This window comes from Chiloscyllium plagiosum, chromosome 12 (genome assembly GCF_004010195.1).
Source record: "Chiloscyllium plagiosum isolate BGI_BamShark_2017 chromosome 12, ASM401019v2, whole genome shotgun sequence".
Lineage (NCBI taxonomy): Eukaryota > Metazoa > Chordata > Chondrichthyes > Orectolobiformes > Hemiscylliidae > Chiloscyllium > Chiloscyllium plagiosum.
In genome coordinates this window covers 46,786,857-46,801,588 of record NC_057721.1, presented here as the reverse complement: position 1 = coordinate 46,801,588, position 14,732 = coordinate 46,786,857, and the positions used below count along the sequence as shown (strand labels likewise).

The 14,732-nt window shown below is 41.6% G+C and overlaps 1 protein-coding gene across 1 annotated transcript in view; it reads right to left on the bottom strand.

The window, feature by feature from the left end:
• The window catches only part of spag17 (sperm associated antigen 17), a 227,811-nt gene that overhangs the window by 181,918 nt on the left and 31,161 nt on the right, over window positions 1-14,732 (bottom strand). Inside the window, exons 9-11 of the mRNA XM_043700962.1 lie at window positions 12,823-12,957; window positions 1,763-1,835; window positions 616-719 (exon numbers count right to left, since the gene is read on the bottom strand). Of these exons, the coding sequence (XP_043556897.1) occupies window positions 616-719; window positions 1,763-1,835; window positions 12,823-12,957 (312 nt within the window). The remainder of the gene's footprint in view (window positions 1-615; window positions 720-1,762; window positions 1,836-12,822; window positions 12,958-14,732) is intronic.

Below are 14,732 nucleotides of genomic sequence, written 5' to 3'. Positions count from 1 at the left end.
AAGGATGTGGTGGCACTGGAACGGGTGCAGAGGAGGTTTACCAGGATGTTGCCTGGTATGGTAGGAAGATCATATGAGGAAAGGCTGAGGCACTTGGGGCTGTTTTCATTGGAGAAAAGAAGGTTTAGGGGTGACTTGATAGAGGTGTACAAGATGTTTAGGGGTTTAGATAGAGTTGACCATGAGAACCTTTTTCCACGTATGGAGTCAGCTATTGCGAGGGGGCATAGCTTTAAATTAAGGGGTGGTAGGTATAGGACAGAGGTTAGGGGTAGATTCTTTACTCAATGAGTCGTGAGTTCATGGAAAGCCCTGCCAGTAGCAGTGGTGGACTCTCCCTCTTTATGGGCATTTAAACGGGCATTGGATAGGCATATGGAGGATAGTGGACTAGTGTAGGTTAGGTGGGCTTGGATCGGCGCAACATCGAGGGCCAAAGGGCCTGTACTGCACTGTATTTTTCTATGTTCTATGTTCTAAAGCTTCCAAAGCCCAGATACTAAACGACATTGACAGAAATTAACTAAATGAAGAATTATATAGTGTAAATTGACAAATAATAAGCTAACTAGGGACCATATCATCAAGCTACATGGTGAATGAACACTTACAAACCTGCTCCAGTACACAGTACAATATTAAAGGCACAGACAGGCATTCCAGCGGCACAAGGCTCATCAGATCATTATAAAATCGCATATCAATCAGTGCAGAAGTACCTATTTAAAAAAAGATAACAGGTTGACCTTTTCTTATGTGTATGCAATTCAGTGGATATATTGGTCACTAGGAAATGATTACTTAAAAATTAATCACAACCAACAGTCACTTCACTGTACAGAAGCCACGTATCACTGAGAAAAGAGATATTGTTAAAGCTATTCATCTGGAACTCATTGGAGCAGAATGCCACAACTCAAAGGGAGTGACAATTTATACTACATGAGAAAAGGGTGCTGTTATGTTGACAAGTCATCTCTAATTTGCACAACAATGCCATTGAGACTATGCCAGGGTTCTACTGCTCCCCCATTACTTTTGCTTAATTCAACATAGTTGCAATATCTGGACAAATTCTTTTTGCCTACAGAGGACAGGTGTGTATATGTATCACCCAGCAAGCATTGCAGGCCCAACTTATAATCTTAAATTGGTGAACTCTAGGACCAAAATAGCTAGTTCCCATCTAGAGCACTGAAATAACTAAAAACAGAATTCATGGAAGAACAACCTTTTAGCAAAATACCTGAAGCTCAAGTAAGGGATTATGCTATTTTGGTTAAAAATAAACATCCACAAATCAGAGACAGTTTTTTAAACTTATGCACATTTATCAGAGTATAAGTAAAACTAACTTAAGAAAACACCAGTCAGTGGCAATTCTGTGTAAGCATGCTAAAAACCTATGACTTGCATCTGAACATAAAAACTAGGAGGAGGAGTAGAAAATTCAGCCCCTTGTGCCTGTTTCTCCATTGAATAAGAACACAATCGTATCTGAGGCTGATCTTATCTCAGCCATAACTCCACTGGCTTTACCATAAGTGAGTTACCAGTGCTCTCATTATGGTTCACTCAAATTAGTTTTTCAACCAACTACTGCATCAGTTCACAACTGGAGGATTTGGAGCATAATGGCTTAACTTGGGAAATTCTCTGCCAGAATTACCAATGCAGAAAATTCTGGATTGATAACAATAATTTACAAATCCCGAAGTATTAGTTAAATGAGTCCACTTATATAATTTTATGAATGAGATACCTTTTTCTGTAGAAGTTGCTAATTCTGCCGTGGCTGACCTATTCCTATCAACTGGGGTTGAAACTGCATGTGCCTGTAGGAGAAGCAGATAAAAATAATTTAAAACCTGTATTAATTACATTTCGATTTCACATACTTTGCAGAATCATATAGTACAGACGAGGCCCTCAGCCTACCAAGTCTGCATCAACAAAAGTATTATAAATCTATCTAACTTTCAAATTCAACTTATTTGCCCAAAGTCTTGAATGCTATGACACTTCAGTTGTTCATCCATGTACATTTTAGAGGTTACCACCTCAACTACCCTCCCAACAGTACATTCCAGATTCTCTGGGTGAAAAGACTTTTTCTCCAGTGTTTCACCTTAAAATTATGCTCCTTGTCATTGACCTTTCAAGTAAGGAAAACAACCACTTTATATTCACCATGTTCTTGTTCTTTATAATCTTATGCATTTTTATTAGAATCCCCCTTAGCATTCTCCAATCTAAAGAAAACAACCTGAGCTTATCCAACCCCTCTTCACAGCTGAAATACTCCATCCTGGGTAATATCCTAGTGAATGACTTCTGCACTATCTCAGTGCAATCACATCCTTTCTATTGTGCATTGACCAGAACTGCATACCATACTCCAGCTGTGGCCTAAACAAAGTCCTGCACAGCTCCAACATAATCTTCCTGCTTTATAATCTATGCAACAACTGATAAAGGCAAGTGTTCCATATGCCTTCCTAACTACCCCATCAACCTGTCCAGTTGCCTTCAAAAATTTGTTGACAAGTGTCCCAAAATTCCTTTCTTTTTCTGAGCTTTCCAGTGCCCTGCCATGTAGTACTCCCTTGTCTTGTGCCTTCTTGCAAAGTGCATCACCCCATGTGACCAATCCTCTGTAACCTAAGGCCATCCTCCTCACTGTCAGCTACGAGGTCAATTTTTGTCATCTGCAAATTTACTTATCATTCTAACCACATCCCACACCCCCACTCCCACCATTTTCTTCTATATCATTTGTACATAGTAACATGAACAATAAGGGACCCAGCACAGATCCCAGTGGTATGCCACAGGATGTCAGCTTCCAGAGACACAAACAGCCCTCCATCACCACACTCGCTGTCTCCTATTAATAAGTCAAATTTGGATCCAACTTACCCTGGATCTCATGTGCTTTTATATTCTTTATATGTCTCCCATGTGGGATCTTGGCAAAGGCTTTGCTGAAATCCTTGTAAGTTACATCAACTGCACAATCATCATCTACACACCTGGTTACCTTCTGGAAAATTCAATCAAATTTGTCAGGCCTCCCTTTGTCAAAGCCATGCTGATTATCTCTGATCAAATCTTGCCTCTCTAAATGATGATTAATTCTCTCCTTCAGAATTTTGCCCAATAGTTTTCCTACCACTGATGAACAAATCAGTGGTCGATTATTCTCTAGTTTATTACTACCATATGAAATAACTCTGTAGAAGTTGGTGACATTTCAGCCTTTACTTACACATGCAGGGACCTTGATACTGATCCAGCCTCCTCAGAGCCAGCTCTCAAAGTGAACAGAACCTCTGACGCTCCTGTTATCTATGTCAGCCAGGGTTCTCTGATTGGACCAAGTTAACAGCACCTATCAGGGAACTCATATTCTATGGAGGTTCAAATGGCAGACCTCATTACAATCACAAATGCCTCCCCTGTGAGTCTGAGGACATAGGGCTGTTCTTTCTTTTTTGTAGCTCCAACTGGAGCATTTTAGCAGTGGATCAGGTTCCTCCAACTCTGTCTCTCATATGTGGTGTGTAATGCACAGTAAGTCAACTCTTGCACCTGGAGCATTTTGGAAGAAATTCATTTTCTTTAGACATCAAAGGCGATGAGGTTGCAACATTCGTCATGACCATCTCAGATTTTGAAATATCTTCAATGCTTCATGGAGAGGAAGAACCAATAGATTCCAGAACAGTTGGAAAGGCAGTTGAGGAACCAGGCAAGCTTTGTTCCAACACCATTTGCAAGTTTGCAGCTTTCATTTCATCGCTGTGCCTGTTCAAGACTGTCACACCTACCCGAACTTTATTTGTCACTGGACCTGACCTTGCATCTACAATGCCTCTTACCCATAAAGGGCCATTCCCGTGGCTACTACACCAGAATTGAGGGGCTGCTGCAGCATAGCAGCCTCTCCTTATTGAAAGACTCCATGTGCAGGCTTTTGCCATGAGCAAGCGTGATGCTCATTCTGAGGGTCTACCATACACATAAGTCTCCTCAGAAACTGAAGCATTCCATGCCCATGTTTAGCAAGACATGGATTGCATTCAAGCTTCGGGTAATAATAGCAAGAAACATTCATGATACGCAAATGCCAGGCAATGATCATCTTCAATGAGAGGATTTAGTCATCTTCCGTGGCATTCAATAGTATTACCATGACACATTCCCTCATGTCTTAACTGGGAAGAGAGCTCTGATAAATGTTTCCCACTGATCGAAGAGGTGACACAAAACATATACATTTGTACAATACCAATGAGATCACCAAAATGATCAATTTACTGACTGACTGTTACACAGAACAAAAGTAATTCATACATATTTTGTCAGTGATGAAAATAACTATTCGTTGTAACAGACTTACATTGAGCAAGAGCAATGAAAAGATAGGATTTCTAATCTACTGCTTTGCAATTTAAACTATAACATTTCAAAACCTGTAGATACACAAATACTCAATTACAATTATGACAGACAAAAGAGAAATGGTTTAACACATACGCTATGGATGGACACTTTCTATCTGTAGGCTCTGTATGTTTCTCTGCTGCCCTCACACTTTCAGATTTTGAACCCCTTGTTGCTCAACCAATCAGTGAGCTCTTGCTAAGTAGAACGTCCTTAGAAGGGACTCAGCACCGCTCAGTCTTGGATTTTCCCTATTTCTGCTTCAAAATGCAACATTGCATCACTTAGTTCAACAGTATGCTGCTCTTGAGTTTTGGGCTGTAAACCTTTCTCTGGTATTCTAGATATGACAGTTCAACTTTCATTTCAGTTCATAATTACGAAATTGAAAAATATGTGGTCCTTTACATTCCCATTATCAATATCCTGCGGATTACCATTATCCAGAATCTAAACAGTGCCAGGTACTGTGGCTGCAACAGTCAGTTGAGAGACTGAGAATTCTAAAGTGAGTAAGTCACCTCCTGATTTTCCCAAAGCCTCTTCACTACCTATGTGAGACAATTAGGCATGTAATATACTACATTTGCCTGAATGAGTGTGGCTGCAGCAAAACTCAAGAAGCTTGATGCAATCCAGCGCAAAGCAGTCCACTTGATCAAAACAACATCCACTAGCTTGAACATTCTCTCCTCCAGACCAATGCAATACTAACAGTTTGCACCACATATGAGATGCACAACAGCAACTCGCCAGTGCACCTTCAACAACAGCTTCAAAAACTACCATCTCCATCATATGAAGGACAATGGCCATAGATGCATGGAAATATCATCTCCAACTTCTATCCCAAGCCACATACCCATTAAATCTTGGAACTGTAGAGCTGCTCCTTCAGTCTTGCTGGATCAAAATACTGGAACTGCCTTCTTAGCAGCACTGTAGGTGTCTCTACCCAGATACATGGCAGAGATTCAAGAACATGACTCATCACAGCTGGCATTTCCAACAACACCCATATTCCATGCAAGAATTTTAAAAAATTTATAATCTAATTCCAGTTGCACAAATCCTGTTTCAGACAAGGCAACTGTGATGCATGAACTCTGTGCTGAGGCAGGCAGAATACAAAGCTTGTATTCTCTCCTTCTCTAAATGATTTCAGGATGTAGCCAAGCACAAAATGCCACCCTGACTACATATATGTTCAACAGATGACCCAATGTGTGATAAAATGTGCCTGGACTCCTTAAAGGCAGTCAACCTCTTTTAAATGGGAGATGCACTCAATAAATAGTAGTGCGGTTTAGCTTTGGGTGTCTTATCTTTCACTCTTATAGGGATGCATCTATTCCATCTTTGTTATTTTCAGATTGGAGGGCTCTATTACCTACAGCAATTTTTTAATGGTTTGTTTATCTGGTTCAGAAATATTAAGGTCCAGAAGAACAACTCAATGCATTATTGGAACAAAGTAGATTCAAATAGGAACAGGAGTAGACCATTCAGGACAGTGAGCCATTTAATTCAATTTTGGCTGATCAAACGCTTCAATGCACATTACTCATACTATCTGACTACCTGTTATGCCACCGATATTCAGAAATCTATCAACTTCTACTTTAAATAAACTTAAAGACTGAGCTTCCACTGCCTTGTGGGGTAGAGAATTCCGAAGATTCACAGCCCTTGGAGTAAAAAAAATCCTCATAACTAATTTGTGCCTCCTAGTTCGAGACATCCCTAACTAGGGGAAAAAATCTTACCAACACCTACCCTCTTTATCACTTGTAATACTTGTAAATTTCAATGAGATCAACTCTCAGTCTTTGGAATTCTACAGAATACAGGCCTAACTTACCCATCCTCTCTTCATAGGATAGTCGCACATAGAGTCATAGAGATGTACAGCACGGATTCAGACCCTTCGGTCCAACACGTCCATGCCGACCAGATATCCCTACCCAATCTGGTCCCACCTGCCAGCACCTGGCCCATAACCCTCCAAACCCTTCCTATTCATATACCCATCCAAATGCCTCTTAAATGTTGCAATTGTACCAGCCTCCACCACATCCTCTGGCAGCTCATTCCATGCACGTACCCCTTAGGTCTCTTCTATATCTTTCCCCTCTCACCCTAAACCTATGCCCTCTAGTTCTGGACTCCCCCACCCCAGGGAAAAGACTTTGTCTATTTATCCTATCCATGCCCCTCATAATTTTGTAAACCTTTATAAGGTCATTCATCAGCCGCTGACACTCCAGGGAAAACAGCCCCAGCCTATTCAATCTCTCTCTGTTGCTCAAATCCTCCAACCCTGGCAACATCCTTGGAAACCTTTTCTGAACCCTTTCAAGTTTCACAACATCTTTCTGATAGGAAGAAGACCAGAATTGCATGCAATATTCTAACAGTGTCCTAACCAATGTCCTTAAAAATGTGTTGCTGGAAAAGCGCAGCAGGTCAGGCAGCATCAAAGGAACAGGAGAATCGATGTTTCAGGTCTATTTATCCAGGTCAATTTATTCATGAGAAGGGCTTATGCCCGAAACGTCGATTCTCCTGTTCCTTTGATGCTGCCTGACTTGCTGCACTTTTCCAGCAACACATTTTAAGCTCTGATCTCCAGCATCTGCAGGCCTCGCTTTCTCCTAACCAATGTCCTGTACAGCCACAACATGACTTCCCAACTCCTGTACTCAATACTCTGACCAATAAAGGAAAGCATACCTAACACCTTCTTCATTATTCTATCTTCCTGCGACTCCATTTTCAAGGAGCTATGAACCTGCATTCCAAGGTCTCTTCGTTCAGCAACACTGCCTAGGACCTTACCATTAAGTGTGTAAGTACTGCTAAAATTTGCTTTCCTAAAATGCAGCACCTCGCATTTATCTAAATTAATGTCATCTGCAATCTTACTAATTATACCTCTTATGCTCACATCCAAATCATTTATATAAATGACGAAAAGTAGTGGACCCAGCACTGATCCTTGTGGCACTCCACTAGTCACAGCCCTCCAGTCTGAAAAACAACCCTCCACCACCACCCTCTGTCTTCTACCTTCAAGCCAATTCTGATTCCAAATGGCTACTTCTCCCTGTATTCCATGAGATCTAATCTTGCTAACCTGTCTCCCGTGGGAAACCTTGTTGAATGCCTTACTGAAGTCCATATGGATCATATCTGCAGCTCTGCCCTCATCAATCCTCTTTGTTACTTCTTCAAAAAACTCAATCAAGTGTGTGAGACATGATTTCCCACACACAAAGCCATGTTGACTATCCCTTATCAGTCCTTGCCTTTCCAAATACATGTACATCCTGTCCCTCAGGATCCCCTCCAACAACTTGCCCACCACCGATGTCAGGCTCACGGGTCTATAGTTGAAACTTTATTGCTGGAACAGCACAGCAGGTCAGGCAGCATCCAGGGAACAGGAGATTCGACGTTTCGGGCACAGGCCCTTCTTCAGGAATTCCTGAAGAAGGGCCTGTGCCCGAAACGTCGAATCTCCTGTTCCCTGGATGCTGCCTGACCTGCTGTGCTGTTCCAGCAATAAAGTTTCAACTTTGATCTCCAGCATCTGCAGACCTCACTTTCTCCTCACGGGTCTATAGTTCCCTGGCTTGTCCTTACCAACTTTCTTAAACAGTGGCACCACGTTAGCCAACCTCCAGTCTTCCGGCACCTCACCTGTAACTATCGATAATACAAATATCTCAGTAAGAGGCGCAGAAATCACTTCCCTAGCTTCCCACAGAGTTCCAGGGTACACCTAATCAGGACCTGGGGATGTATCCACTTTTATGCATTTCAAGACATCCAGCACTTCCTCCTCTGTAATATGGATATTTTTCAAGATGTCACCATCAATTTCCCTACATTCTATATCTTCCATGGCCTTTTCCACAGTAAATACTGATGCAAAATACTCGTTTAGTATCTGCCCCATCTCCTGCGGCTCTACACAGATCCTGCTGATCTTTGAGGGGCCCTATACTCTCCCTAGTTACCCTTTTGTCTTTAGTGTATTTGTAAAAACCCATTGGATTCTCCTTAACTCTATTTGCCAAAGCTATCTCACGTCCCCTTTTTGCCCTCCTGATTTCTCTCTTAAGTATACTCCAACTGCCTTTATATGCTTCTAAGGATTCACTCGATCTGTCTATACCTGATATATGCTTCCTTCTTTTTCTTAACCAAAACCTCGATTTCGTTAGTTATCCAGCATTCCCTATACCTACTAGCCTTTCCTTTCACCATAACAGGAATATACTTCCTCTGTACTCTCATTATCTCATTTCTGAAAGCTTCCCATTTTCCAGCCATCCTTTTACCTGTGAACATCTGCGCCCAATCAGCTTTTGAAAGTTCTTGCCTAATACTGTCAAAATTGGCCTTTCTTCAATTTAGAACTTCAACTTTTAGATCTGGTCTATCCTTTTCCATCACTATTTTGAAACTAATAGAATTATGGTCGCTGGCCTCAAAGTGCTCCCCCACTGACACCTCAGTCACCTGCCCTGCCTTATTTCCCAAGAGTAAGTCAAGTTTTGCACCTTCTCTAGTAGGTACATCCACATACTCTCAAGAATAAATCTGGTGAACCTTTGTTGCATTCCCTCTCCAAAAATAATACCATTCCTGATGTAAGGAGACAAAAACTGCACACTATTTCTGGTATCTAAGCAAGCTGTATAATTGAGGCAAGACTTCACTTCTCCTATAATCAAATCCATCTGCAATAATGGCTAACATCCCATTAACCTTCCCAATAGCTTGTTGTACAGAGATTTCTTGACAGACACCTTGGTCTCTTTGTATATCTACATTTTCCAACCTCTTACCATTTAAGATATACTCTGTCATAGAATCAGAATCCCTACAGTGTGGAAGCAGACCATTTGGTCCATCAAGTCCATACTCACCCTCTGTAGAGTATCCCACCCAGACCCTGCCAATCCCCCATCTCCATCTAATCCCCTGCATTTCCCATGGCCAATCCACCAAATCTACACATCCCTGAATACTATGGGCAATTTAGTATGGCCAACCCACCTAACCTGCACATCTATGGACTGTGGGAAGAAACCGGAAAACCCAGAGGAAACCCACACAGACATGGGGAGAATGCGCAAACTCCACATAAACAGTTGCCAGAGCGTGGTATCGAACCTGGGTCTCTGGTGTTGTGAGGCAGCAGTGCTAACCACTGAGCCACCTAATGGGGTTGAGTTGGAAGGCAAGGTTGAAGGAACATGAAGATTTTGGGGCCCACCTACATTAAGGTGCTGCCACTCACTGTGTGAAATGCTGCCGGCTTTCCCTTTTGGCCTCATTCAAATCGCAAAATGATAAAGGTAGAGGGGTCAGGTACCTCTGGAATGTCCCAAGAGAAGGGTTCTTGGAGTCTTGCATGTGATTCCTCCTCTAACTGGATGCCTACTGGTACCACCTTGAGAGAAGGGGCCTGGGGTGAGGCCAAGGTATCTCATCCTCCATTAACATCCCATTGGTGCTGAGCACGAATGACTGTTAGATGGAGCATAGGTCTGTTACCATATTTCAAGAGATCTTGAACGCACTGCACCTGGCTCTCCACCTTGTGCATTTTGACAAAGCTTTAACGGTCAAAACATGTGATCCTCTTCTGTCTGGAGCTAAGCAATTGCCTAATCTTTGACCATCCTTTGAGTGCCAGTGATCTGGGGTATTTCTTCCTCAACCAGCTGCCCAGACATGCTAGCAATGTGCTCACTAGAATGTGTTCCTGACTCAATCTAACTAACATAGCCACTGAGATGTCAGTATCTAAGCTGAAGGGGGCACAGGAGACAGCCATCATGATGCTTTGTTTGAGGAATCTGTGACTTCTTCCTCAGTGGTGATGGAGATATTGGCTGGAGGGGCCGGGCTTTTGAAGTTAAAGATTGTGCAGATATCACTGGTGTCTCCAGAAGATGAGAGAGAGAGAGAGAATGAATAGCGAAATAGGTGTAACTTGGTTGCCAGGACTTGGAGGCATGTGCATCCGATGTGAACAGTATCAATCTTCTCTCACAGACTCTCCTCTTTTAGGGTGAGGAAACAAATGTAAGGGATGTCAGCCAAACAAAAAGCCCTACTATGGGCTTGCAAAAAACAAAACAAACAGAATAAGATAAAAATGGCTGGCACAACTGTTAGTGTCAGTGCAGGTGGAAGAAAGATGGTGAGATGTCCAAAGTAAATGATTACGAAGTACAGAGAGCAGGAGAAGTTGGTAGTTTGGGGAATGGGTAAGGAAGATGCTGCATGCAACAGTTAAAGTGTCAGACCGTGAGCATTCGTGGAAGGTGAATGAAGTAGCAGAGCTAGAATGAATGTAAGGTAGCAGAAATAAGGTGGTGACACTTACTGTTGTGGAGTACAGAAGGTCATTCATCTTCTTCCTCCACACCTGGGTATCACTCCAGACTGTTGATATTGCATTGGCCCAGGTGGCAACTTCAGGCCAGGCTGGTAGGTCTGATAGTGTGACCATGTTGTGTCGGACAATAAGCAAGAGTGTAGACCTTGTCTCTAGCATCCTGTCCACCAGAACCTCCAGAATTGGGGTTCCAATTTACCTCTTTCAATTATGTGCAAGGTAACACACTGCAACTGTGAAAGGGTATTCCTGGCTCGCAGCATTTAAAATAGTGGTGATGGCGTGAATCCCAAGAGGACCAGGCAGCAGTAAGCACTTCAACTGCTGATGAGCACAAATGCAAAACCACTGAGGTGTGATGCATACATGATGAAGGGAACAGCAGAGAATTACATGAGCTATCCTGTTAAAGCTCACAGAGAGAACAATCCAGGAACTCTACAAAAGTGACACTTAGTTGAATTTCAGTAAAATTCAACTTACAAAATTCTTGAAGGTGTAGACAAAGTAGTTAGGGAAAGAATGGGGCAAGAATATTTTCCCTGACTATAGTGCTTAGAACCAGGCATGCAGTCTCAGAATCAAAAGCAAATCATTTAGTGCTGAGAAAAAAAGGGACTTGTTTATTCAGACTGTTGTGAATGTTTGGAATTCTGTACCCCAGAGGCCTGTGGAAGCTCAGTTATTCAGTAATTTCAAGAGAGAAATTGATAGAATTCTAGTGAATAATGCCTTAAAAGAATATTGGTATAGTGCAGAATTATGGCATTGAGGTAGCTGACAGCTTTGATATTGAATGGTGGAACAGGCATGAAAGGCCAATGGCTTACTCCTGCTCCTATACTCTAAAATGAAAGTAGAATGGCCTTATATTTTGTTTTACTGCAACATACAATTAATATTTCTTCTGTACACAATGCAAATGACAAATTGGAAATGATAGCAATTTTCTCCTAATAGCAATTTGGCAGATGGAGGACAATGTTAATAAATGTGAAGTCATCCTTTTTGGGAGTGAAAAGGACTATTACTTGAATGGTAAAAAAATTTGCAGCATGCGGCTGTGCAGCGGGACCTGACTGTCCTTGTGCATGAATCACAGAAGGTTGATCTGCAAGTGCAACAGGTAATTAAGAAGGCAAATGAAGTTTGTCCTTCATTGCTAAAGGGATTGAGATTAAAAGCAGTGAGACTATGTTACAGCTGTAAAGGGTGTTGGTGAGGCCACACCTGGAGTACTGCGTGCGGTTTTGCTCTCCTTACTTGAGAAAGTATGTTCTGGCCCTAGAGGGGTTGCAGAACAGATTCACAATGTTGATTCTGGAGTTGGGGGGGGATTGGTTTAGGAGGAGAGACTGAGTAGTTTGGGATTATATTAATTGAAATTTAGAAGAATGAGAGGGGATCATATAGAAATATGTAAAATTATGAAGGGAATAGATAAGATCGAAGTAGAGAGGATTGTTACCACTGGATGGTGTAACTAGACAAGAGGGCATAGCCTCAAAATTAAGGGGAACAAAGTTAGAACTGAATTGAGAAGGAATTTCTTCACCCAGGGGATTGTGAATCTATGGAATTCCCTGTTCAGTCAAGTAGTTGAGGCTTCCTCAGTAAATGTTTTTAAAGTTAAGATAGATAATTTTTTGAACAGTAAAGGAATTAAGGGTAATGGTGTGAGGGTAGGTAAGTGGAGCTGAGGCCACAAAAAGAGCAGCCATGATTTTAATGAAAGGCAGAACAGGCTTGAAGGGCCAGATGGCCTATTCCTGCTCCTAGTTCTTCTGTTATGCTATCTTCTTTTGTTCTTACAGTGCACAAATGAAATGTTCCACTGTAACAATTTATTGTGATGAAAATCAGACAGTATTTAAAACTTATATTATGTAATCAAAACAGTTACTGTTAATCTAGGAACATCATGATAGTAGATCCCAATATGGAATATGCTACTTTACGTCATCACTCTTTGAAACTCCTGGCACTGTAATCAGCTTAATATTTTGCAGATAATTGCGATGCTGTCGTTTCCAGTCTTCACAATCGTAAATTATGCTGGCAATATCTTCAAATATTAATGCACCAAACTCCAGCTGCAAACAACAAACAAAGTGTTGTAAAGTATATCCAGAAAATGCAATCAGTAATGCATGAATATGAAATATCACTTGACAACTTTAAGTTTAGAAAATTAAATACACACTGTAACAGGCAATGCTTTGTGAGATTATCTAAAGCTTGTCTTCTAGCCTCCACCCTTATAATTTCCAAGATGTCTAAAATACCCTCACATTGTGAAAATTTCCCAATGTACTTCACAGATCAGAAAATGAAATGAACGCTTGAACATAAGAGAAATGAACAAATTGTTTGGTTGGATGGAGTTAGGTTATAAGCTGCAAAAAAACCAGTCAAATAGGTGCTGATGTATTTTTGAAAGAAGGAAGATAAGATAACAAAACAGAAGATGCTGGAAATTTACAGTAGGACAATCAGCATCTGCAAAGAGAGAATAGTGTTAATGCAAATATTACCAACCCCTCCGTAAAATTCTGGAAGGTTGGAAAATGATATGTAAAACAGAAATGGAAATTAGTCATATAAGCTCTCTGTCTTCCTGCAGCCATAGCATTTTGTGATCAGTGAGATAATGGGAGGTTGGCTACCCACCAGGACCCCAAATGGGCCAGTTAAGGGCTGTTCTCTGGCTGTGCAGGCATTTTGATATAGTGAGGGAAAGGGTCCAATGCCATGTGGGATGACTGCCCAGTAAAATCAAGCAGCCTCCCAGTAGGTTCCAGGAAGGAGTAACCCTCCATTTTGGTCAGCTTATGGTACATCTATGCCCTAAAGGCAAGTGTATCAGGCTTTCCCTTCAGGACTGATGTCTAGTGCATCCTGGGACTTAAGTCTTTGGAACAAAATGCAACTTTCTTTTTCTTTATCCACAGATGCTGCCAGAACTGCTAAGTATTTGCAACATACTTCGTTTTTACTTCAGATTTTCAGCAAAGGTTGATTTGCTCTTAAGGAGGGAATTTATGACATAACATTTGAACTATTCCACACAACCAATTTTCTTTTACAGACTATCTTAGATAAAGTAACAGAATGATGGCATCACAGAAGGACGCTATTCAGCCCATATGTTCATATTGGCTCAATGCAAGGACAGCTTTCCCAATTCTAACCCCCTTGTCCTTTCTCTGTAACACATTACCTTCTCTTCAAGGGTTTATCCAATTCCCTTTCAAAGCCATAATTGAAATTACTTCAACTATACTCACAAGCGATGCATTCCAGACTCCAACCACTTGCTCAAGTGACCATTTATTTTGTCTTGGATTATTGTGTCTCTTTCCAAACTTATTTCCCATAGTGATCCATTTCAAGAGACCTCAATGAGCAGTGAAGAGTGGAGGAGAAGATCTATGTATACAGGAACAGGAGGGTTGGCCATTGATGCCACAGAGCTCAGATCCCCAAAATATCAACATGAACCCACTTTGGGAGGCCTTATCTTATCTAAAAGCTTTACCACCATCAAGTTTATACTGATTAGAATAGAATAGAATAGAGAATACAGCGCGGTACAGGCCCTTTGGCCCTCGATGTTGCGCCGATCCAAGCCCACCTAACCTACACTAGCCCACTATCCTCCATATGCCTATCCAATGCACGTTTAAATGCCCATAATGAAGGAGAGTTCACCACTGCTACTGGCAGGGCATTCCATGAACTCACGACTCGCTGAGTAAAGAATCTACCCCTAACATCTGTCCTATACCTACCACCCCTTAATTTAAAGCTATGCCCCCTTGTAATAGCTGACTCCATACGTGGAAAAAGATTCTCACTGTCGACCCTA